Raw genomic sequence first — 25,499 nt, 5'->3', positions numbered from 1 at the left:
CCTGATTGGATGTTTGAGTTCCAAAGAACGTTCACAAACCAGAACACTCACTTCTGGGTTTCGATTGTTCGGGAGCCGATTTGTTCAGGAGCCAAGGTGTTTGGAATCCAAGGTACGACTGTATGTTAGTAGTATTAGTAATAATAGTTGAGAGGGAGAAGGACAGGAAAAATATTTTTTTTAAAGAATACCCCTCCCACTGTGTTTTCTAGGTAACCGTCCTTATGTGGTGCTCATGGCTAGGGTCCACCCTGGTGAGAGCAATGCCAGCTGGGTAATGAAGGGGACACTTGAGTTCCTGCTCAGCAGTGACCCCATTGCAGATCTCCTGAGGCAATGCTTCATCTTCAAGGTCATCCCCATGCTGAATCCAGATGGAGTCATCAATGGCAAGTGAGTTGCATCGCTTGGGTTGCAGTTACTAGCAAGCAATTAAGCTGGCCATATTAAAAGGCCTATGGTGTTGTGAGTTCCAGCTACTGCGTTCAGCAACAAGGGACATTCCTTATTAGTATGAGATATGTTAATGAGCAGTTGTAGTGGTATTTGGTCTGCCTGGTCAGCTGCCCTTGCTAAGCCTCTTAGCTTTTCAGCTCCCATATTCAAACCCTATATGATTCCTATTTTAACATAATTTTTTATTTATTTAAAATATTATATATTTCAACATTATTCAAACCACTGTCAATGGTACACAACTTTGGGCCCTTGTCCAGTTGCGACTTGGAGCTGGTGACTCCTCTTGCTCTTCCCTAAATATAGAATGTATTTATCAATATGATGGTTCTCCCAAGTTTGTATTTGATTAGGCTGTTCACCGAATAATGCATTTTCTGGGTAAATTAACTGTCTACCTTTTAACCAATTAATCAGTTATTTAGCCAATTAACATAAATTTTACAGTAGTTCAGTGGAAGTGACATAGTGAGTGTATTTAATGTAGACAACAGTTTCTCTTGACTGATTAACAAGGGGGGGGAACTCATTTGTTGCTTGGGAAAAAACACATTACTTGAGTCATGAGAGGCTGATCATTTACATCAATGACATCAGTGCTGGAGAACCTTTAAAGGGAAGGAAACTTGATTGATCATCAGGTTTTTTTCTTTAAAAAATCCACATTTTTTAAAAAACAATAAAATACCACCACCCCGCCAGCTGTTAATGAGTTATTCAATCAGACTGCATGTTAAGTTGACTTAAGGCCACAATTCTATGGACAATTACTTCAGAGAAAAATCCTCATTAAACACAGTGAGTGTCTACTGCTTAGTAAGGAAGAATAAGTTTGGAACCAGCTAAGTTTTGCTCTGAGTAGAACCATAGGAATGAATTGACAAGGTCCATTAATTTCAATGGGTCTGCTCTGAGTTGCATGGCCTCCAGTATTTCACAGATGGAAGTATAGAATTGTTTGTAGTGCCCCAATCCTTGTGCCCAGGAACCGTGCCTGAGAAACTCAATCGTTTCTTCTTGTGTCATGGTGGTCTGAGTCTTGCTGGGACCAAATTGGCATCTTAAGAAAAAACAAAACGTAAAGGAAAAAGAGAGAGAGAATAATTTTTTTAGCTGTGCTTTATCGAGTTTCTCAAGTGAGTTCCCTTTGAAATAGAAAGGAGGGGCAAAGGTTTACCTTAGAGGGGCTTATTGGAAGCTTTGATTTTTTTGGTCTCTCCATATTTTTCAGAATGCTTCACTTCTCCTTCACACCTTTCACGCTGTGGCACTGATACAACAGCTGAAAGGGAAAGTAGCTCAGGATCCTATTGAATGAAATAATGGGATATTGCCCTGAGCTGGTTTTCAAATCTCTCTCTCTCACACACACACACACACACCTCACAGTCCCTGAGAAGTCGAGGGCCAGACAAACGCCTTTTGCTTTCCCAGTTTTCCATTATCACTGCACATAATTAAAATCTCCACTAGACACAGGCCTGGGGGAACACCTGACCTTTCTTGCAATTTCCAGTTGACTCTTGGAAAGAAGGGCGTTCCTTGAGGAGCAAAAGCGTTCCCTGCATTTCTATGACTGTATATCACAAGTGAGAGTTGCAGCAAAATGTGGCAATATGGAATCCTCCTGTTTCAGGTTCCTGTCAGCCAGCCATGCCCTTTTTCAGGATGCTCTATTACATTTCCTCCTCTGGTCTCCCAGCCTCCCCCCCCCCGGCCCGCCAATCATTCTGTATTCTATATGCACTGGGCATACTCAGTCCCCGTTAGGCTGTTGTGTTCTCGTTTTTGTCTCCTTAGCTGTGTATTTTCAGTCTGGATCCCAAACTGAATTAAGCTGATCTGGGATTTGTCCAGAATGATTTGAGTGTGTTAAACATGTGGTTGGTGTTGGTGGCAAGGAAAAATAGGTATAAAAGGATAATTCCTGGATGTCAAGATCCAGGTTTGAAACAAGTACTCTTTGGTGAGAGAGATTTAAAATCGCAAAACATGTAGCAAAGTAAAGCAGGGAAATCTAAGCTGTTAGACCTTTGAAATATGCCCTTGTGAGTTCCTTCTAAGGTTTCCGTCTTCCTCCAGTGTAGAAAAAAGACCACACGTTTGGTAAGATAAAAATGGTTTACTTACAAACTCTGCAAATGTCTGTTTCATGTGCTTTTCCATACAGCATTCAGAAAAGTTGCACAGGCGGTAAAGATTGACTTAATTACAGTGGTGAAAGTTTCTAAATTTGTGGTATAGGAACACAAGATTGGCTTGTGAAAGCCATGTGGTCTTAGCTGCTGCAATCAGCACAGATCTCCTCACACACTGAGCTTTACTGGTCGATTGAGGGGAACAAAGTCTTGTTTACCTAGTCCAGTGATGGCCAAACTTGGCCCTCCAGCTGTTTTGGGACTTCAACTCCCATCATCCCTAGCTAACAGGACCAGTGGTCAGGGATGATGGGAATTGTAAAAAAAGCTGGAGGGCCAAGTTTGGCCATCACTGACCTAGTCCCTCTGAAGGTGAGCTAAGCCTGGCAGGACAGCTTCCTCTGTGGTATTAACCCCTGCATGTATTAATTAGACATAAGCATCAGGCTGCTTATCCCGCAGCTGGGCAATGAGGAGCAGGGGCAGAAGACATGTAGGCAAGACATCAGAATAAGACAGATGGCTTATCCTTGAAAAACTTTGAGGAATATTGCACCACCCCTCCTAGGTGAGGTGTTGTGGTGAGCTGATGATTTCATGCCAAAGACATCTGCTCTGAATATTACCTTTTAAAATACCACTGTTCCCTCTGGTTGCTGCTGCTGCTTTCTGGATGAGCTGAGAAGGGACCCCACCAGGACCAGGAGTCAAATGATGAAAAGGTGATGTTACAATGCCACACAGCCAATCAGGTTTGGCTATGCAGTGACATTACCGAAAATGGCGCGATATGAAGGCAGCATAAATCAATAAGTCAACCTTTTGAAAGAGGTGCTGAAAAGCCTCTGAAGAGAGAGGGAAGCTTTTTCCCCACCGCACCTCCTGAAAACACCTGTGACAAGCCAAGCAGTTTCAGTTCACCTTTCCTCCCTGTGTTCCAGAGCCCTTCCAATCACGCTGCCTACTTTCTCCAACTCACTGTCTTTAAAGTGCTGGTATAAATTAATATCTTCTCCTTTCCTTTGAAAGCTCATAAAGAAGCCAGCCAGGACAATTCTGAACAAGATGATTATTCTGAGTATCCCCATTCGGATCTGACTTTTTAACGAGCAGAGTGATTTTGCATCTCGCACGCAGATGCCCCTATAAATCTCTTCCCCCCTTCCCTTTAGTTGTGCTATTGATGCTGCTTCCGTCTACTTATCTCAGCATCTTTCTTGATTTAGAGAGGGATTCCCCCCTCCCCGCATTGCTTTGAAGTGGCTCGTTCTGTAAGTGCCAAAGCCTTCCTGCTCAGTCAGAGAGATAAGGCACCAATATGTGGCATTTAGAAAGGGTTCCTGCCAGCAGCCTAGACATCGGCTGCCACATCAGTGCACACCCTGCCCAGTTGAGGAGAGCTCTCATCCCAACAGGACCTTCCCTGATCATGCTCCAGGAGGCTTAAGAAGTCCCGAGACAAACCAGGCCCGGGTGCCTGCTTTTGCTAATGTGGTCTGAAAGCTATAAGCAAATGTACTTCTACGGCAAACATGATGGCGGTGATGTAATTACACTAGTGCAGCATATAGCTCAAGTGGGGAACATCCCCCTACCCTGCTTATTCTCCCTGGAAGCAATGAAACAAATATATCCATGCTGTGTCCCACTTCTGATTAGAACAGCTTCATGTTTTCTGTTGTGGTTAAGTGTCCCAGATAGGCAGCAGGTTTGAGAATGTTACATACCTACTCTCACAAACAAAGTGGTACGTGACTTGGACGGAATCTTTGTTGTTGTTGTTGTTTAGTCATTTAGTCGTGTCCGACTCTTCGTGACCCCATGGACCAGAGCATGCCGGGCACTCCTGTCTTCCACTGCCTCCCGCAGTTTGGTCAAACTCATGCTGGTAGCTTCAAGAACACTGTCCAACCATCTCGTCCTCTGTCGTCCCCTTCTCCTTGTGCCCTCCATCTTTCCCAACATCAGGGTCTTTTCCAGGGTGTCTTCTTTTCTCATGAGGTGGCCAAAGTATTGGAGCCTCAGCTTCACAATCTGTCCTTCCAGTGAGCACTCAGGGCTGATTTCCTTCAGAATGGATAGGTTTGATCTTCTTGCAGTCCATGGGACTCTCAAGAGTCTCCTGCAGACCATAATTCAAAAGCATCAATTCTTCGGCGAACAGCCTTCTTTATGGTCCAGCTCTCACTTCCATACATCACTACTGGGAAAACCATAGCTTTAACTATACGGACCTTTGTTGGCAAGGTGATGTCTCTGCAGAATCTAGACACATATAAAAACCACTCTGAAAATGCTTTTTTATAAAAGCATTTTTAAAAAATACAGTGGTACCTCAGGTTAAGTACTTAATTCGTTCTGGAGGTCTGTTCTTAACCTGAAACTGTTCTTAACCTGAAGCACCACTTTAGCTAATGGGGCCTCCCACAGCTGCCGTGTTGCCTCCACTGCGCAATTTCTGTTCTAATCCTAAAGCAAATTTCTTAACCTGAGGTACTATTTCTGGGTTAGTGGAGTCTGTAACCTGAAGCGTGTGTAACCTGAAGAGTATGTAACCCGAGGTACCACTGTACAGTCGTACCTTGGATCCCGAATGCCTTAGTACTTGGACGTTTTGGCTCCCGAACGCTGCAAACCTGGAAGCATGTGTTCTGGTTTGCAAACGTTCTTTGGAACCCAAACGTCCAACGGAGCTTCCACGGAGGACTTCCTGCAGCCAACCAGAAGCTGCGCTTTGGTTTCCAAACATTTTGGAATTTGAACGGACTTCCATTTGACTTCCAAGGTATGACTGTACATCTAATTTTGCATAAGACTCACCATCGCCATCTAGTGTCACGTTGTATATTGCACTTAAAACACACTTAGCACGTTTTATTTGCAGCTGTATAGCTGAGTCCCAAGGACAAGCTGTTCTGCACTTAAGTCTGTTGAATATGCTCTGTATAACAGGTATTTGAATCTGCATTGCACTGGCTGAAAAAGAAAGGTGCAATTAAGCTAAGGGAAGGTAACAATAAGTGTACAATACACAGGGATGATTGCATCTGCCGGGCAAAAAACTGAACTATGTTTCTTGCAGATAAGTTTCTCAGTCATGTGCGATGCCAATGTGCAAGGAGGTGGGGGAAGTGACAAAGTTTGACACCTCTAGGCTGTTGTCTCCAGGAAGGGTGTTACCTAGTTTGTACCTATTGTACACCAGTATACTGAGCTAGGGCTATACTGTAACCCCTTGCTAATGAAGCACTCTTTCTATTGGCTTGTAATAAGGACTTCTTCACCACATGGTAAGAATGAAATCCTAGCTTGCTTGCAATTTTGCCTAATATTGATATTATTTTGCAAGGCACTTCCTCTGATACAGTGCATTTTTGTACATTACTTTCGCCACTATATCAATCTGCGTGTGCACTTTCCCCAAATATATGCTTCTTTGTATTGCAACAGCATCACAAACATTCAGAGAAGTGCACATTTCAAAGGATGGCTGCGTTCTCTTTGGGAAGTGCAAATTAGGGAGGTTCTTATTAAAATGGGAACCGAACACATTTCTTCCCCATCTGCAGTCTGGAGCTATATGAAACAATGGTTTGACTCAAGGATAAGAGAGCCTTCTTGAAAAATAAAATGGAGGGGTAGCGCATTGCTCCTCTTTGAAGCATAGTGTGGAGATACTGGATAGCGGAAAGCTTTTCTCTATTTCCCATAGCCCTACAACTAGAACACTTAGAAATCTGGGACATCCATTGAAGCTGAAAAATGATTCAAGAACAAGAAAGTACTTATTCACACAATGTAGAGTTAAATTACGGAGTTGTGATGAAGGTGCAGCTTGCGAGGGCGATGCGGAAGGGGGAATGTCTTCTATGATGTCACATGCATGTGACATCCTGACATCGCATGCACAACATCCGGATGTTGGGAGGAGCCGGGGGGAGCCAAAGATGGTGGCAGCATGGTCTCCTCCCACAGCCGCCATCAGCAGGGGGCTGCTTCAGTCCTCTTGCACATTCAATTCAGCTGACACATGTACCCATGGTCAGCAGAAATAGAGTTGCAGCACCTTCTCAGCTAGGGATGCAAGGAGGCACCATTTTCCATCCTCCACTGTATTCATTGCATGTCCAGTTGTACCTTGGAAGTCGAACGGAATCCATTCCAGAAGTCCGTTTGACTTACAAAACGTCCAGAAACCAAGGCTGCAGCTTCCGATTGACTGCAGGAAGCTCCTGCGGCCAGCTGGAAACCATGGAGGCCCTGTTGAACGTTCGGCTTCCAACGAATATTCGCAAACTGGAACACTCACATCCATCCAGGTTTATGGCGTTCGGGAGCCAAAACGTTTGACTCGCAAGGCGTTTGGGATCCAAGGTACCACTGTAGTGCCGTTTCCGTTCCCCTGCAGTTCAGCTTCCACAGAAAACCGTGTTATTTGTCTTGCTGTTTGCTGTGGTGAAATCATGTAATTTATATAATTTACCTAATTAATTATGTAAGCCTAGGACTTGCCGATCAGAAGGTTGGCGGTTCGAATCCCCGCGATGGGGTGAGCTCCCGTTGCTCAGTCCCTGCTCCTGCCAACCTAGCAGTTCAAAAGCACATCAAAATGCAAGTAGATAAATAGGTACTGCTCTGGCGGGAAGGTAAACGGCGTTTCCGTGCGCTGCTCTGGTTCGCCAGAAGCGACTTAGTCATGCTGGCCACATGACCCGGAAGCTGTACGCTGGCTCCCTCGGCCAATAAAGCGAGATGTGCGCCGCAACCCCAGTCGGTCACGACTGGACCTAATGGTCAGGGGTCCCTTTACCTTTACCTTATGTTGTCCTTACATTATTCCCCCTCGTTCATTTCACTGCAAAGGAAACACAATGCAAATGGGGTGTGGTGGGGAGGAGTATTCAAGTACGTATCGTTTGCAGACTGAAGGCAACAGCAGCAGCGAATATCAATCCTATTCTCTGGATTGATTTCCTTTCCAGACATGGGATGAATAAGTGAACATCAGCAATTTCCGCTCCCGTTTCTGTTTTCATTGGAATTCTCCAACATCCCTATTCTCAGCTGCTCACTTTTTTTTACTGGCACACTCTCTTAATGTCACGCCAAGAAATGCCTGGGCCACATCACTTGTGCAAGATCCAATCCTAAACTGCTGGCATTCTGAGCTCTTGGCTAGTCTTTCCCAGACACTGCAGGTCCAGATAAATATTGTTATTTATGATACCTAAATTTAGGGTTATTAATTGCATCAGTAAAAAAACAACAACCCTCCTAATTTATTTCATCATAAACAGCAATAATGAACGCTGCCAAATGCTAATTCCCACTGCTCGCCAACTGTGCCCATGTTTGATTGAATTTTTTTTAAACCCTCTTCCCAGAAGTATTAAATTAAAAATGATTCAGAGCTGCAGAATCATTGATCAGACTTGGAGTTGACAGAGGAATACATGGAATCAAAGTGAAAGATTTCTGCAGATCCTCTTCGTCTTTCCCAGCTGCCCCCATTTCTGTTCCCTTTCCCAACCCAAACACTTGTGGAAATATTGACACTACAGGAAAACAGGGAGACTGGAAGATAGGAAGTAGGAATGCTAGATAGCTGCAACTGCAGTGAGAGCATGAAGGCAGCTCCCAAATGTGATTGGCAGATATCTGCCCATTTTGCTGTTTGCTATCGTTTTGATGCATTGCACTTTCATTGTATGCAGCAATATATTGTTCGCCGCTTTGGGGCCTCTGGGCCAAAAAAGTGGTATCTAAATAAAACTTCATATAATATAACATCACGGCCTTGTGCAGTGTAAAAGTAACAAATGCACATTTAATGTGCGAAAAACAGCCGCCGTTGCAGAGAGAAGGGAAAAAACACACCCCGAGGTACCAGAATCCCAGCACTGGTTTTGAAATCCAGGCCTTGCAAATTGCCATCCTCTCTTCTCGTGGGCCACAAGAACTCTTCCACTTGCCTTCACTCTTCCAGAGTGTTATTTATTCCATCCTTTATCTGCCAGAGCTGCCTTGCTGCATGAATTATGAGCTGGCTTCATTTAGCACCACTGTTTCCTCCTTGGCAAATGCACTCCCATACATCTTTGCTCCCCAGGAATGTGTTTGCTTCTCTATTTACAGCTTCCCCCAACTGCTCCCTCCCATCCGCATTTGCTCCAGCTTCCCTCCCCGCTTTCCCTTGCTCAGTGGCCCCATAATGGCCACAGAGATAAATAAAATGCATAATTCTTCCCAGTCATTGTTATTTTCCACTGCTGTTGTTTTCGTTGTTGCCCTGCGCGGTAATATATATAATAACAAGGAAAACAAATCTTATTACTAAAGTAATTACAATAAATAAAAGGGCGAGAGAAGAGCTGAAGAAAGGGGTCGCCGGGGAGAGATTGCAGTAGGGTTTTGCTTTGTTGTGTTTTAGTTTCCTTTCTTTCTTTTTTTTAAAAAATGTAATTTGCTCAGGGTGTACAGCGTGCCACGCTGGTGAGGAGGGGGAGAGGGATGATGGCTAATTAGCGGCCAGGTGTCACAGTGGTGGCAACATGCCGATCTCTCATCTCCATGTATCCCTGGGCCTTTGGAAGAGGCCACATTGCTGCCCCATCACTCAGCACCAGCTGCTCTTATTACGCTGAGCCTCTCTGCACTTTGAGCTGCCTCCCTGAGACATTCCAAGACTTCAGCATGTCCCATTCACCCCCTTCCCTTCCGCTTTTCCACTATGCTTTGTGCACTTTCATGACTGTGGCAGGGAAACAAGCACTTATTTCTTGCGTTCCCCCAGTGCCACTCATTGCACATAATCTATTCCTGGCTGGAATAGCTCAGAACCCAAGGTTCATACCCAAGATCCTTGTAAGGTAAAAGGTGGGCCAGTGAAGTCCAGTCAAAGGTGACTATGGGGTTGCGGCGCTCATCTCACTTTCAGGCCGAGGGAGCTGGCGTTTGTCCACAGACAGTTTTCTGGATCATGTGGCCAGCAGGACTAAACCGCTACTGGCACACGGAGGACCGTGACGAGTACCAGAGCTCACAGAATCACCATTTACCTTCCCACCACAGTGGTACCTATTTATCTACTTGTGCTGGCATGCTTTTGAACTGCTAGGTTGGCAGGAGCTGGGACAGAGCAACAGGAGCTCACCCTGTTGCAGGGATTTGAACCACTGAGCTACCGATCAGCAAGCCCAAGAGGCTCAGTTGTTTAGACCAAAGCACCACTCATGTCCCCCAAGGTCCTTATAATATAGCATGAACAGCAGCCAGCCAGATACCCACTGGGAAACTCTGGCTGTACACAGTTTCTTTGGAGAACGAGGAGAGCCCTCAGCAGCTCTGTTGGAGACTGTATGCTACCGAATACCACTTTCTGGGAATTACAAGTGGGGAGAGTGCTGTTGCCTGGCTCCGGTCCTGCTTGAGGAATTCTTACATATTTGCTTCATTTCCCATTCTTTGGAACTTCACCCATTTCTCCATTGATTTCAATGGAATATCCAGCCAGTGTTCTGCTGCCTGAAAGTTCTATGTTTGCAATCTTAATGACATGAAATTTAGATGATGATGATAATGATTCATAATGATAATGATAATAATAATTTATCGCTTATACCCCGCCCATCTGGCCGGGTCTTCCCAGCCAAATATTAAAAACAAGATAAAGCATAAAATATTAAAAGCTTCCCTAAACAGGGCTGCCTTCAGATTTCTTCTAAAATTATTTCTTTGACATCTGGTGGGAGGGCATTCCACAGGGCGGGCACCACTACTGAGAAGGCCCTCTGCCTGGTTCCCTGTAACTTCTCTTCTTGCAGTGAGGGAACTGCCAGAAGGCCCTTGGCGCTGGACCTCAGTGTCCGGGCTGGACGATGGGGGTGGAGACGCTCCTTCAGGTATACTGGACCTTTTAGGGCTTTAAAGGTCAGCACCAACACTTTGAATTGTGCCCAGAAACTGTGCCTGGGAGCCAGTAGAGGCATTCTATAGCCAATTCCACCACCCACACATTGCTAACCCACCAAATTTCAGGTGGATAACACAAATGATATTCATTGTATCAACCATTTTAAAAGTTGCACAGATCCAAAATGAATTCAGATGTTAAAGGCCTCTTGTGATGACAAGAGAGCAGGAACATACTCACTTATCCCACCCCTTCTGTCACCTGACCCCCACCTCCCTCCATGCATTGGAATGCAAAGGGCTGCAGTGGGGAGCCTGCCATGCAGTTTCCCCATGCAATTTGCAACCGTGATTATGCATCTTTCTAAGGACAAATTTCACAGGACTTTAATTGAGTAGTCCAGCCTTTGAGAGTAGCCCCCACCGCCAATTCCCAGTACAGCTTTCAATCCCCCCCAATCTGGACTGAAGGCTCTGTGTCTGCAATTAAATTGGTTTTCATGCAATTCTATATAAGGCAACTTCCTACATTCCAATGCTAGGGTTGCAGCCTAACTGCTATCTAAATTAAACAGAGCTTTTCACTCTGGTCAATTTCATCCCTGGGAGCTGTACACATCCTAGCCCATTTCTTCAATGCAAAACAAAACCTCCATTGCAAAGCAATTAAAAATGAATGGACTAATATATTTCCATCCAGTTCATGAGATTCATCCAAATTCACATTTGCTGACTCCCATAAAAATGAATGAACATATGCAGCTTGTTCATTCGTTATTCTATCTCTTAAAACATAAACACAGAGTGAAGACCCCTATTGGAAGGCTGTAAGAGATTGCAGGGTTGGCCCACCCATGAGGCAAAGTGAGTCAACTGCCCCAGGTGGGAAGATCCATAGGGACAGTAGATCTTCATTCACCCTTCTTCTCTGGTCGGGAAGCAGGCACCATTTTGTGGTTCGCCTCAGGTTCCAAAATGTCTTGTATAAATTTTGACTCCCTGGGCTGGAGAAGGAAGTCCTGAGGAAGAAAGCTGGGGATAAACTGAGTTGTTTTCTGGTTATTATGGATGCTGGTGTTTGTAAATGGGGATTGGAAGGTGCTGGACACCAGAGGTGGGCAGGCTTCAGGTTTGCCAGATCCATACCCTCCAACATTTCTCTGATGAAAGTAGGGATGTCCCATTCCATAATGATAATTTTACTATTTATACCCCACATATGTTACTGGGTTGCTCCAGCCACTCTTGACAGCTTCCATCATAATATAAAAGCATAATAAAACATTAAGCATGAAAAAACACCCTTCCCTATACAGGATTGCCTTCAGACAGCTCAGAGGTTGGAGAGCTCCATATACTCCAACTTTTCTCCAATGAAAATAGGGACATCCTAAGAAAAAGTGGGACATTCCAGGATCAAATAAGAAATTGGGATGGTTTCTCTAAATCAGGGACATCCTTGGGAAATAGGGACACTTGGAGGGTCTGCAAGATCTACTTTGTGCTTCTGCTGGAACCCCAAGAATCAGAGCCAAGGCTTAATTCTGAACTGGAAAAAAATATGTTTTGGATACCAGATCTAAACTGAGTTCACAGACCTTTGACTCCAAAATACTTCCCCACCACTTGAGGAGGATATGGCCTGTGAGGTGTAGCCTGGGGAGAGTTCTGAGGACCAAATGGAGAAGCTTGGAGGGGTGCATTTGACCTATAGGCCTAATGCTCTTTATCCCTGTCCTAATGGTAGGGCCAGCCCACTATGCTGTACCTTTTCTGGCAGCAGTTAGCACACTTCAAAAAAAGGGCCCATTTCTTTCCATAATTCAAGACAGATTTTGATGCTGCCTTTGGTCTCCTCACCATAGGGCAAGCAGTATTATCAGTTTATCTTGAAGGCAGCAAATGCTTGTTACGGATGCTGAGCCAATGTTTTGCTTTGATGTGAAACAACCCCAAAAGAACATGAAAGAACATCAGGGGAGGGGGAAAAAAGACTCTGGTGTTCAATTTGGAGACTCTTCTCACATAAAAAATGATGATAAATTGGAGTGGGTTCAGAGGTAGATAATGAAAATAATGGAAGGTTTTCACCAGCAACAACACAAGGGGAAGCAGGAAGGGTATTGGATAGGTTTTTAAATTTTGAGAAGATTGGGGAAGGAGATGATGACTGTTTTCAGGTATATAATGGCGTTGTTATATGAAGGATTTGGAGCAATCATTTTCCATGGCTACCAAAAAGCAGATTGGAGAAGCAAGCAATTTGCATTGCGGGGAAGGCCTATTTCGCTAAAATCTAACGTTTAAACCTCCTAGTGACAGATGCTTCTGCCTAATGAAAAACACTGCCAAGGTACCCCATGTTCCTAGTTTAGGGTGTGTTTTGGGGAAAGATGGTCGATAGCAGATAGTGCATGGTTTTGGAGAACATTAGCAAGTCCGCATGATGTGGTATTGCCAGTAGGCCTGATTTCAACATCCCTATAGGGGAATGTTTGGTTGTTTCAGAGGGAAGTATGCAGGGCGGGGGCACCCTAGTTGCTGTTTTGTTACTGGCCCAAGTTCAATGTGCTAATATTAGTAGACAAAGCCTTTAACAGCTTAGGGCCAGTTTACCTGTAGGATCACCTTATCCCTTATATGCACAGTCAACCACATGATCTGAGAAACTGACACCAAGACTAAGGCTTACCCAATGCCTGAACCACCAGAGTTGTGGCTATTGCTATGAGGTACGCAAAACCACAAGAGCCATTTTGTCAGGTGGAAAATTCCTGCCCAGTCCCAAATACGGTTCGTTTGAAACTTGCCAATGCCCAAATAGCTAATTTTTTGCAATAGCATGCTTCATAATATGGGCGAGCTGGTGCTTCCGCAACCAGGACAAATTCAGGTCACCCACATCTATTTTTAGTTGTTCAGTGGTGACTGGCTTCCCCTTCCACATTAAAAATATTTGAGCCTAAAGTAACCCTGATGCCGCTGAAATTGAAAAATGGCAGGCTTGCCGTCTAAATGACAAGCCGAACGCACCAAGCTTGCGGGATGCTTCTGATCTGAACTGAGAACAACACAAAATTATGCACCTATTTTTGCACTGTGCCATCTGCATTCCTTGGGCAAAGCAGAGGCAGCTGCAGCAACTGGTGCACATTGGCTGATTGCTGAAATTGCCTTGAACTTTTAAAAAGGGCTAATGATTCCTGACTTAAGCAATCAATTTAGCTGGGATTTCCAGATTAGAAAAACAACAACAAACCTGCGCATGTATGCTTCAAGGGCCAGGCATGAATCATGTAAATGTGACCTTTTTTTTTTTAAAAAAAAAGGTAAAACATGAGTCTGGATTTAGGGATAGGTGGCTGGAAGAAATTTGATTCAGTTCACATTTAAAGGCGGATGTACCTCACCCACACTTTCTGAAATAATACAGAATCCGAAACACAGCCTTCATAGGTTTAGTGATTTGGGCATTAAAAATTTGCATGTGGAGGCTACCATTTGGGTTAGGAATTTCTGGAGCTCAGTGTTGGAGTCATTGTGCAGGCTTGTGAGAGATGCTAGACTTTGTGAAAGGCTCTGGGTGAAGTGTAATATAGTGTTACCTCAGGTTACAAACGCTTCAGGTTACAGATGCTTCAAGTTACAGACTCTGCTAACCCAGAAATAGTACCTCGGGTTAAGAACTTTGCTTCAGGATGAGAACAGAAATTGTGCAGTAGTGGCGTGGCGGCAGTGGCAGGCCCCATTAGCTAAAGTGGTGCTTTAGGTTAAGAACAGTTTCAGGTTAAGTACAGACCTCCAGAACAAATTAAGTTCTGTAATGCACTGGATGATAGAAGGTGTTACTAGGGTCTTTCCTTGGCATTGCAATGCCATTAAACACAAGAAATAGTAGTAATAGTAGTAGCTCTGGCAGTCTGAGCAAGTGGGTAGCAGATGCATCTTCACTTTACTTTGATTGATGCCTATCTTGCAGAGCTTCACCTCATTTCATCTACCCAACCCAGTATCTGTTTGGCTTGTCCATGGCAGCATCTCTGACTGGAGATGGACAAATCTATCAATTTCGGGTTCGCTCATTTTCCCATTCTTCCGTTCTCTGCATTTGCCAGTATTTTAGTGCAAATTTCTCCTAATATACACGTTAGTATGCAATTTTGCTAAATATACACATTTTTGTGGAACATTTTCCTCTTATGTAATGCATTTTGTATGTGCTGTTTTCACCAATATATGGATTTCTATGCACACTTAACCCTGCGTATGCATTTTTGTACACATCATTTGGCTGGAGAAGCTAATTGCAAAATTCAGAGAAGTGCAAACTGTGAAGGGTGGCTGTGTTTTGGGCTGCATATTATTTTGGAAAGTACAAATTTGGTAGGTTTGCCTTTAAATGCAAACTGAATCAAATCTCTCCTCTCTTCCCACCTCTGGTCCACATGGCACGGGTCTGGCCTGCACACCATGGCTAACACAGACTCAATCTTGACACATCACGAACAACAAAACACCTAATGGTTGTTTTTAACCGAACAAATTGCTTTTAAAAACTAAAAATAGGGCAAGACACTGTAACATGCAACATGTGGGAACAGAAAGAGAGCACCCCATGGTTATCTCAGTCAATTCAATTCCTTCTCCATCCCATCCTATAATTCTCAAGCATGATAAACTTTTAGCATACACATGTGCAAAAAAATTAAAAGACACTTTGGAATTCCAAGAAGGGAGGCGGAAACCCCCCCCCCCATTCTCCCTCTCCAGCATTCTCAGACTGTGTTCGTAATTGGCAAACTGATTACAATTTGGGATGAGGAAAATTTGCTCATCACTGATCAAAATTGTCAAGGTCTTTCCCCATGAGCTAGAAATTTGGCACACAGCCTGAAGGCTGAACAAAACTGGAAACACATCCGTCCTAAATCATTACCCACAATGTTTAAGGTGTTTTCTGCCTCTGAAAAGCCAAATCTCATAACTGTTTATGAGTTAGCACCATATAACAGTTTATCTCATAAAGGAGTCAACTAAGCTAAATGCAAGCCAATTTTACTAGTATGTAAATACATAAAGTAACTTGGTTTAAAATTCCCTTTTCTCTCCAGTGGTGCAAATTATTGGGGGCACATAATCCTTATAATATAGCACCCCTGATACAATTTTCCTCACAGGCCCGGCATAGCAATTATTTGAGCTTGAAAATGTAAAACAATTCATTTGGCACCAAAAAGCAACTTGTTCAATGACTCTAATATGGATTGCTCTACTAGAATAAAAGGAAAGTGTACTTATACAGTCGTACCTTGGAAGTCAAATAGCTTAGTTCCCAAACATTTTGGCTCCCGAATGCCGCAAACCCAGAAGTGACTGTTCTGGTTTGCGAACTACTTTTGGAAGTCAAACGTCCAGCAGGGCTTCCGTGGCTTCCAATTGGCTGCACGAGCTTCCTGCAGCCAATCAGAAGCCACACTTTGGTTTTCGATTGTTTTGAACGGTTGAATGGACTTCTGGAACGGATTCTGTTCGGCTTCCAGGGTACAACTGTATATGGATTTCATTGCATGTTCTATAGAACACAGAATGCTGAGGAAATGTCAGAATAAGAGAAAAGTATCAAGATTCCATCAGGTTTTGAATTTTGTTGGGATTTCACTTTTTTTTGCTTCATTTCATCCCTTTGAAAGATTTCGCCTATAGAGGGCATACTGTGCAAACAGAAAAATTATCATCTTCAAAATAAGTCAGCATGGGGGTTTTCATAAGGTTGGGTCTGGACCTGGAGAGCTGGGGTTATAACTCTTTGCCTAGGAAGGAATTAATTTCAGATCTCTTCATATTAAAAGAAGCAGTAGGAACCTGGTGCCATAAAACTTTATTGGCCAATTTTCCAGGCATAAATTGCCCATGATTCCTTTTGCAGACACATTACATGTTTATGAAACAGAAATTTTGCTTATTTAGGCGGGAGGAGAGCTGCACAGTAAAAGTAACCAAGGGCGGTGTAGGATCCAGTCAGGCCGAAACACTGTAAAATTCTGCTGATTCTGCTGGTGGGAAATGGTAACAAAAAAGAGCTTCAGTCCCTGCCATGAAATTTAATGGGGTTTTAAAATGCTTCATTTTGGCTGGTTGTTGCTTCATATTTCTAATATCAATTTTGTAATTGGAAAACCATTTTATTTATTTTTTAAAAAATAATGTGGTTTTTTTTTAATGCAATGCAATTTTTGTCAGGAATAAGTACAGGTTTTCATGAGCACTGTGCTGAATCTTTCTCCAGCATTTTTTCGACCATTCTCCATTGATCAATGAGAAAATAAATTGCATTCAAAAATTACCAAAGGAAAGAGAATTTTTTTGGGGAGAGGATGACATCCTACTAGGTTGTATGTTGGGGTTTTGTTTTGTTTTTCTATTTTTTCCTTACCTTTGAGATGGCCAAGTGGGTGTTTGTTAGGATCCTTTCATTCATTCTACAAACCTTATCATCAGTGGTCTGCACTCTGCAGCCTTCCTGGGTGCCAGCACTTTAACCAAAGCCCAGAAGAAAACTTTATGAGGTTTCTCCTCCCATAAGCCTTTCCCCACCCCCAGATCAGGAAGCCTCAGCAGCCAACAGCACAGTGTTGGGGAAAACTTTACTGGAAAGAAACAGGGCAGAGCATTTCTCAGTTTTCTTCCATTTTGGAAGCTGGTACCATCGCATGTTTGGGATGCTTATCCTGCAAAGCAGAAATGAACCACCCCCCACCCAAAGCAGATCAGTGTTGCACATCATATGTGTATTTTTATGTGCCATTTTGCATTATACAGTGATACCTCGGGTTACATACGCTTCAGGTTACATACGTTTCAGGTTACAGACTCCTCTAACCCATAAATAGTACCTTGGGTTAAGAACTTTGCTTCAGGATGAGAACAGAAATCGTGCTCCGGTGGCATGGCAGCAGCAGGAGGCCCCATTAGCTAAAGTGGTGCTTCAGGTTAAGAACAGTTTCAGGTTAAGAACGGACCTCTGGAACGAATTAAGTACTTAACCCAAGGTACCACTGTATCACCCTTTCACAAGCATGCAGATTAAATTTAATGTAGATCTAAATCACTGGTTGAGTTCTGAACGCAGCAGCTGCACAATTATGCCACTACTTTTATTTCTGCAGACTGAACAACAATGTAGAAAACCTGCTGCCTGTTTGGCACACTTATCCCCTGTCTGGCACACTTACATGAAACAGCAAGTTTTGCCTTGGGTGTGTAATATCCCAAACAAACAGACAATCTATCCCAAATATGTGCATCATCCCTAAACTCAGCTATATTTGCCTCTCTCCCAGGACCTCATGACTTTTAGCTGATTTCATCCATCTGTTGTCTTCACCTGATCGCTTTGTTTAATACAAGCCCAAGAACTGTGTGTATGCGTTTGTGTGCAAATTAAATAAATAAGCACCAAAGACAAACTCAGGAAGGGACTAGACGTATGTGGGGATCTATGCTGAGACAAGCTTGAGGAATTGCTCTGCTCCATATTCAAACATTTCCCTCTGATGCATTGGGGTGGCGCAGAAGCCGACGTTGACATATGGACGAGGCCCCCTTAGCAGGACGGGAAGCTGTTGTGTGATAAATGACACAATATGTCAAGGGGCTTCTGTGATCCATCATGCCGGCTTCCTCTTTCCTGCCATGAGGAGTGGTGAGTGGAGGAGAGGGTGACGAAGGAAGGGACCACCCACCCAGACAAGCCGCGGAGAGCCTGCAAAAACCAAAGCTCACATTGTAGACACAGCGTGGTGGCCACATTTATTTGTTTGGATTTTATGCCCTTTAAAAAAAAATATTTAGGAGCATGATGGCATGCACAACATAGATAATGGAAAACAACATCTGCGCAGTACACAATAGGGATAAAAATTGGAAAAGAAAAGCATCTTAAAATCATGATATAATCACATCCTAAAATTATAGCTACCCCACGTCCAGTAACTGATGCACATTGATGCACAGGGAATCCCTTCTGTTAGAGCAGGAGTTGGGGACCTTTCTTTGGGTGGAGCCAGAGCCAAACATGGGCAGAATTTGCAGGACTGCCTCCTCCTCTTCCTCCTGTGGTGATCACACATGGCCCCCGGACGTTTGACGGTCTATTGACCCTGTGCCACCACTGCGATTGCTTTTTCCGCTGCCACCACCCCGTATCTCATGGGGACACACGGAGTCCAGTCAGTTGTTAACATTAACAAATAATCAAGTTTATTTTTAAATGCAGGAACAAGCTTATGGTTACAGCTAACTTTTCTTGGCAGTTTCTTAACCTTAGTTCCTAACAACTTCAAACTGATTATTCTCAACTATCTATCTGACTCCACCTAGCAATTCCTCTCACTCTCTCACAATACAACTATACTAACCCACACCTAATCCTCCCTCTTCCTTCTTCAACTCCCAAACCTCAACTGACTTTCAAAACCTCCCACTCTAACTTTTACTCCTCCCTTGCATTCCCACTGGCCAATCACATCACACACTCATTTAACCCTTTCCTTATGACCCACCTAGGAGGCAAATGCCACACTCCCTCCTCCTCCCTCCCTCCCTCCCTTCCACACCTACCCATCTACCCACCCACCTACCAACAATGTTCTCTTTCCCCCATCCTGTCATCTCTCAGTCTGCTTCAGTTTCCTCCCCATCCCATCACTATAGGTCAGAACTAATCACCTGCTCAGTGCTTTCCTTCACTTCTTTCCATCCCTTTTGACTCCATTTGTTTTCACTTCTCTGCATTCCTCTCCTGGTAGCTCACTCACACACTGGTTGACTACAAGGCTTCCCCCCCTAATGTTCTTATTTTCAATGATTTTGTACCCGCTACTTGGCCGGAGAACTGCATTGCAAAATTTGGTGAAGTGTCAATTTTGAAGGGTGCCTGCGGCTCGGTCCTCCTATTATTTCAGAAAGCGCAAATTTGTTAAGTTTGCCTTAGCTATGAACTGAATTGAATTTCTTTGCCATCCTGAGGCATCACTCTTTGACCCCCTCCCCCAGTTATCTCAGTGGGTGGTGGGTATGGGAAGCGAAAAGGACAGGCAGTGGTGAGGGATAATGGTGAAGTGTGGAAGCCTTGGGGAAAAAGCAAATATTCAGTGCCTGGTTCCTCTCAGCACTGCCAGGTGCCCAGTGCTGAGGGGAGAAATTGGCCGCTGAGGTGAGGCTGCTGCAGCCACCACCTTCATTTCAATCTTAGTTTTTCATTCCCCCCCAACTTTACTTCACCCCATTTCCTTATCAGTTTGCAATGTACACAAATGAAATTAAAGAAATACATAATTTTTTGTATGGAGCTTTTTCCGAACATATACATTGTTTTAAGGAAAGACACACCCCTACCCCCGTTTATGGTCTGTTTGCCACAAAAGATCTCAAAGCGATTTTGCAGTAGAAATGCATATGCAATAAAAACCATTACACAAACGGCACAATTTCATATATATGAAAACAGTTATAACAGTTATAAAAGTAACTCAAAGAACACTTTTGCATGTAAAAAGAAAACTATTAAAAATGTTCTGAACAATTTCATATGTTATAAACATTGTCAGAAGCAAAAACAATTTGAGACCCCCCGTGACGGGGTGAGCTCCCGTTGCTCGGTCCCAGCTCCTGCCAACCTAGCAGTTCGACAGCACGTCAAAGTACAAGTAGATAAATAGGTACCGCTCCAGCGGAAAAGTAAACGGCGTTTCCGTGCACTGCTCTGGTTCGCCAGAAGTGGCTTAGTCATGCTGGCCACATGATCCATTACCCTCGGCCAGTAAAGTGAGATGAGCGCCGCAACCCGAAAGTCGTCTGCGACTGGACCTAACAGTCAGGGGTCCCTTTACCTTTACCTTTACAGGGAGGATAAATTTCTCACTCAAAAGACCTGTTGAAAATGCAAAGTTTCCCTTGATATTTTTGAATATTAGTTTTAGTGCTATGTGCACTTTCTGTGGATACTTTCCCCAATGTATAACTTTTGCTTCCATTTTGTGGTTGGAGCACCACATTTCAAAATTCAGAGAAGCAAGAATTTTAAAAAAAAGCCATATCTTCATTTGCATATTGGTTCTGGGAAGTGCAAGCTAGGGAGAGTTGGATTAAAATACGAATCAAGCCAATTTCTTCCCCATCCCTGTTCCAGAATGCCTCTGGATTCCAGTGCAGCTTGGCAGAAAGTCGCCACATTGGAGACAATGTTCAGAGGTACTAGAGGGAGTGAAGACTCTGCAGCTGCAGCTGTCCAGACCAGGGCTGCCAACTTGGGGGTGCCCAGGAAAGCCCCACTCCACATGATTGATCATAAGACATGGTACACACACACCATTTGAATGGCAATGCCCATCAACATTTTTTTTTTTGGGTGGCCTCAAATATTCTATGGGGGGAAGGGACTTTGGCCCCTTCTATGGTGCAGACCCACACTTTAAGAGCCAGATCCTAAAAGAAATGGGTATTGGCATCAGTTGTGGTGGGTCCTATGGGACACTAGCATTTTCCTAACCATGCTAGGAGCTGGTGCCAAGTCCGTAGAGGATGGTGGTTGCCATTGTGGTATGCTTGTAACCTTCTCTGGTGCATGTGTCTGGCCACTGTTGAAGACAAAATCTGTGCCCAATGCACTTTGTCCCTAAGACGGCATAGCAATTCTTGGGTGAAAGAGCCATTTGGTGACATCAATTTACAGGATAAACACAAGAGACTCACCAGCTTTCAGGCTGTCAATCCTTTCCCTTCTTCCAATGTGACATCTAAGCACAAAACGATACAAACCCTCTCAACACCCTGTCCTTATCCCCATCTTGTTCTGTTGCACTTTATTAGATGATACAGGTTCTCTCTCCCCCACCCGCCATTCCTTCGCATGCAGGGACTCTTATTTCAGCTGTTGACCCCCATCACTGACCTCTCATGAGGAGATCAGGTGTGGGAAGACTAGACTATTATCTGCCTTCCAGTTTGCCCAATTGTAATCAAAGCATCCAATTTGACTCACACCTACTCACCTTAGTTGTGGATAAGAAGCCATGGATGAATAGCAGGGGAAAGGATGGTGCTCGGGAAAGCAAAATTGCTCAGTAATGGGAAATGGGGAGAGGTGGTGGTGGGGAAATGTTTCGGCCTATGTCAGGGGAGTATAGGCAAGCAGACATGTCAAGGCAATGCGCCTCTGTGAGACAGGATTCCATTTATTCTTCCACATTCTCAGGGCACTTTAGAATTTCAGAGGGTGCAAGTTTTGAAGCTTTCCATATCATTGTGAGGTGGTCAGGGATAATACTCATGCTTCCCGCTCAGCAAATTCCCCATAGGAGGAGTTCTCTCTTGCTGTTCCCTTGGGCTTTAGAAGAGTCACAGGCCTCCAGGATGGCTCCAGAATGCAGACTGCTGGCCAGCTGATAAGTAGAATGAGAGAAAGGACAAACACCAACACCTCCCTCAGTCTCTTTGAAAGCACTGAAGAAACCTTGCAGCATGCTCATGAAAATGTGACTTAAAAATTCTCTCCCCTTTGATAATTTTTCAACACAATTCTCTCTAGTTCCATGTACACACTGAGGACAATCAGTGTTGAATAATGGCTGAAGTGTTGATCTTGGAATGGGAAGATCTAGATTAAAATTCCTGCTGAAACATAAAGTTCCATGAATGGCTTTTCGCAAATCTCTCTCTCTCTCTCTCTCTCTCTCTCTCTCTCTCTCTCACACACACACACACTTATGTTACAGAAATTGTTCTGTGAACAAAACAAAGGTAGCTTGTTGTCTGAGTTCCTTGGAAATAGGATGGGATATAAAATGTGATTTTCAAAAAAGAAAAACCTGTGTAAGACTGGAGTAGGAAATCAGGTTTACCAGTCCTTCTGCTCTCATTCGGTTCTCTTTCAAGGAGGCTTGTGCATGAGAACAAAACCCACCTGCAGTAGTAGCCATGGAGTACTGAACATCCATTGGAAAAGAAAAAATGGGAAATGAGGGGGGAATGGAATGGAGTATCCTGCAGGAGGATATAACTGTCTGGCTGCAACTCTGAACAGGAAAACTCCTGTTGTTGTTGTTGTTGTTGTTGTTGTTGTTGTTGTTGTTAACCCCCCCTTCACTCTAGGGTTCCAGGGCAGGTTACAACATGAAAACACAATATTAAAACAGTTTAAAACAACTTAAGATTATTAGGAGGTAAGGATACACGACAACATTTTGTTGTGGGTACCACTTGTCCCCTTTGCTGGGTGACACCACTTATGCTGAAGTCTGGAGGTCTGAAAAGCTTCAGGTGCTGTTAGATTCCATTGATATCTAGTTCTGTTCTCCTTGAGTTCTGCCCCACATTTGCTCTACAACCTGCTGCATTCTTCAATGCATTGCTCCAACCTTCCAGATTCATCACTGCCTACACCTGCTTTACCTCCACCCCGTGGCTTTTTCCCAGGAGCTCACACTTTCTTTAAAATCAAATGTTTATAATACCTTGGGGAAGCTTCCACACCTTACCTTGCCAGTGATCTGAAATCAATCCTTTGTAGCATTAGCCATTCTGGAAGCATCTGATACAAAGACGGTCCTGGGTTCCTCGTTCACATGGATACAGAAAATTCTCAACTACACAGCAGTCAGCCTGCAATCTTCTTTCTCTGCCTGGGACATTATATAGAAGCATAAATTTATAAAACATTTCTGGGATCCTGGGGAATGAAAGGTGCAATATATATATATGAAGGATACTGTTCTTATCAGAGTTCCTGACCTTTTGCTGCAGAGGGAGAGAGGCAATGGGGAAGCACTTTGGAAATGCAGGAAAAGGATTTTTCACCTGCGGCCTTTCTCATTCAATTAAGTGAGAGTGATGAAATGAATTTCTCCAGTTTCCCACCCTGTAGGTCCACCAGTAGCATCAAGACTTCTGGCCATTGTAGAAGTCTATCTGCTATATAGGGAATATGTCCATTCTGTTTTTGTTGCTTTCAGTTTGCAAACGATGCATAATTGATTGTGACCCACCCCGCCACGTACTGAAATGAATAGGGTGGAATAACGTAATGACAACCAGTTTACAGAATAAATACATAAGTTACATTATGTAAGTTTGTTGCAGCAGACAATGGCTAGTTTTGGGTGGAAGATGAAGTGCAGTGGAACAGAAGCAGTGCTGCATGTAACTAATACAGGACAGGATAGAAAACACTACTTTCTTACATCCCTATGGGAGACAGACAGTTCTGTCTGCTCCCTGCCCCTCAGCATCTGCCACCTGATGTGTCTGTCTCACTTTGCCTAATGGTAGGGCTGGCTCTGTCATTATTCTTCCTTGCATTCATTACTAACACCTCTCTCTCTCTCTCTCTCTCTCTCTCTCTCTCTCTCTCTCTCTCACACACACACACACACACACAAACGTCTTTCTCTTTTTCTCCCGGCTGGTTATTTGCAGCTTGCTGTTTTTATATCGAGTAATAGAATGCTAAATGTTCTCATTAATGGCACTCAGAGTACCCTTTTGTTGTTGGTGCTGCTGCTGCTGTTCAGACTCTGCTCAGATCTAAAACAAGCCTAAAGCCCATTAATAAGGTCCCCAGGTTTATATCTTCCAAGCAGTAGCTTTCATTTCCATGGCACGCTCCCTTCATCACTGAGAAATAATGAGCCGGTTTTTTGTAAATTCCTTTTTGAGCTAATAATTCAGTAATTATGGTATTAAGAGCACCTCGTGGTGAACAGAGAAGGGTGTGCGGGGTGGGGGTGGATTAGAAGGGCAGAAGAATGATCAATCTTTCAAACAGGAAAGGGGTAGATTTCATTGCTTCCTCCCCCCTCCAAAACTCATTTGATAAAGTGATGTGTGGGTAAAGACAGATCGGGTGCTTCCTAATCGTTGCTGGAATCACGCAACTTGTGCCTCACTTGTCTGAAGAAAGACGGCTCAGGATAGATTCTCATGTTCCATCACTTCCTGTAAGCATCCCTGCCATTTCTACACAGCATGCTTTCATTTATGACTGCTCATTAATGACTGTGCATGCCAACATACTAAAAGGTGGAGGAGTGCAACAAAGAAACCATTAAAGAAAGGGTGGAGGTAATTATGTATTTTGCATGTTATTTATATCAGGGATGGCCAGGACTCCCCCCCCCCCAGTTCTGGCACTTCTCATGTGGGCACCACTGCCATTATAAGAGAAGAAGGGAGGCATTTGTGGTGAGTTCCAGCACCTCTTTTCTATAAAAATAGCACTGGGGATGGCCAAGTAACAACCTGTGGACCAGAACCATCTATTTGGTAAGTAGCCTTACCAAATTGTAACCAAGGTTTATTTTTAACAAATTCAACATGCAGACAAAAGAAAGAAAGTAAGAAAAGAGAGAGAATCAGTTCACATTAGTAACATAAGAACCATCAATATAGCCATCTCAGTTTAAGCATAAGTTTATATACACCAACCAAAAGTCTTGAAAGATATCCCAATGAAGGGAATGTTTATCAAAAATGCATTCCGATGTAGCAAGGACAGTGAGGTCCTCAGACCACTGCACAATATAGATGTTGGGTGATGCTCCAGGCTCGGTTTGTAAATTTCTTGTTGACTATAAGTTCTCACAAAAAAACCCAGTCACAAAAAGAATGTGGACAATAACTCCACAGCAAAAAGAAAACGTTGCTGGAGATGTCCATATTGTCCGCCTTGATGAGGTATTTTCAGCAAGACCAACCCTACCAGTAGGTGGAGTGAGGCAAGCCTCAGGTGGGAGGAAGCAATGGTAGCCTCCAAGCCATTCCCCAGAGGGCTGCACTCCCCCAGGCTTATTATACACCTCCTAAACTAACCTGTTGCCTTCAGGTACACTGGAGGATGCTGTGTCTTTGCCAGTGTTGAAATAGGATTCACTTGCCAGTACATGTGGCTTAAGCACAAGGAATGGATGGGTCAGCATCTCATCTTTTGCCTCAGGCTGC

At 43.8% G+C, this 25,499-nt stretch overlaps 1 protein-coding gene across 1 annotated transcript in view; it reads left to right on the top strand.

Annotated features, from left to right (window-relative positions):
- The window catches only part of AGBL1 (AGBL carboxypeptidase 1), a 414,373-nt gene that overhangs the window by 152,164 nt on the left and 236,710 nt on the right, over positions 1-25,499 (top strand). Inside the window, exon 18 of the mRNA XM_053364617.1 lies at positions 213-393. Within this exon, the coding sequence (XP_053220592.1) occupies positions 213-393 (181 nt within the window). The remainder of the gene's footprint in view (positions 1-212; positions 394-25,499) is intronic.

The sequence above is a fragment of the Podarcis raffonei genome, chromosome 14 (assembly GCF_027172205.1).
Source record: "Podarcis raffonei isolate rPodRaf1 chromosome 14, rPodRaf1.pri, whole genome shotgun sequence".
Lineage (NCBI taxonomy): Eukaryota > Metazoa > Chordata > Lepidosauria > Squamata > Lacertidae > Podarcis > Podarcis raffonei.
The sequence above is the reverse complement of the archived record's forward strand: the minus strand, read 5'-3'. Positions and strand labels throughout refer to the sequence as shown.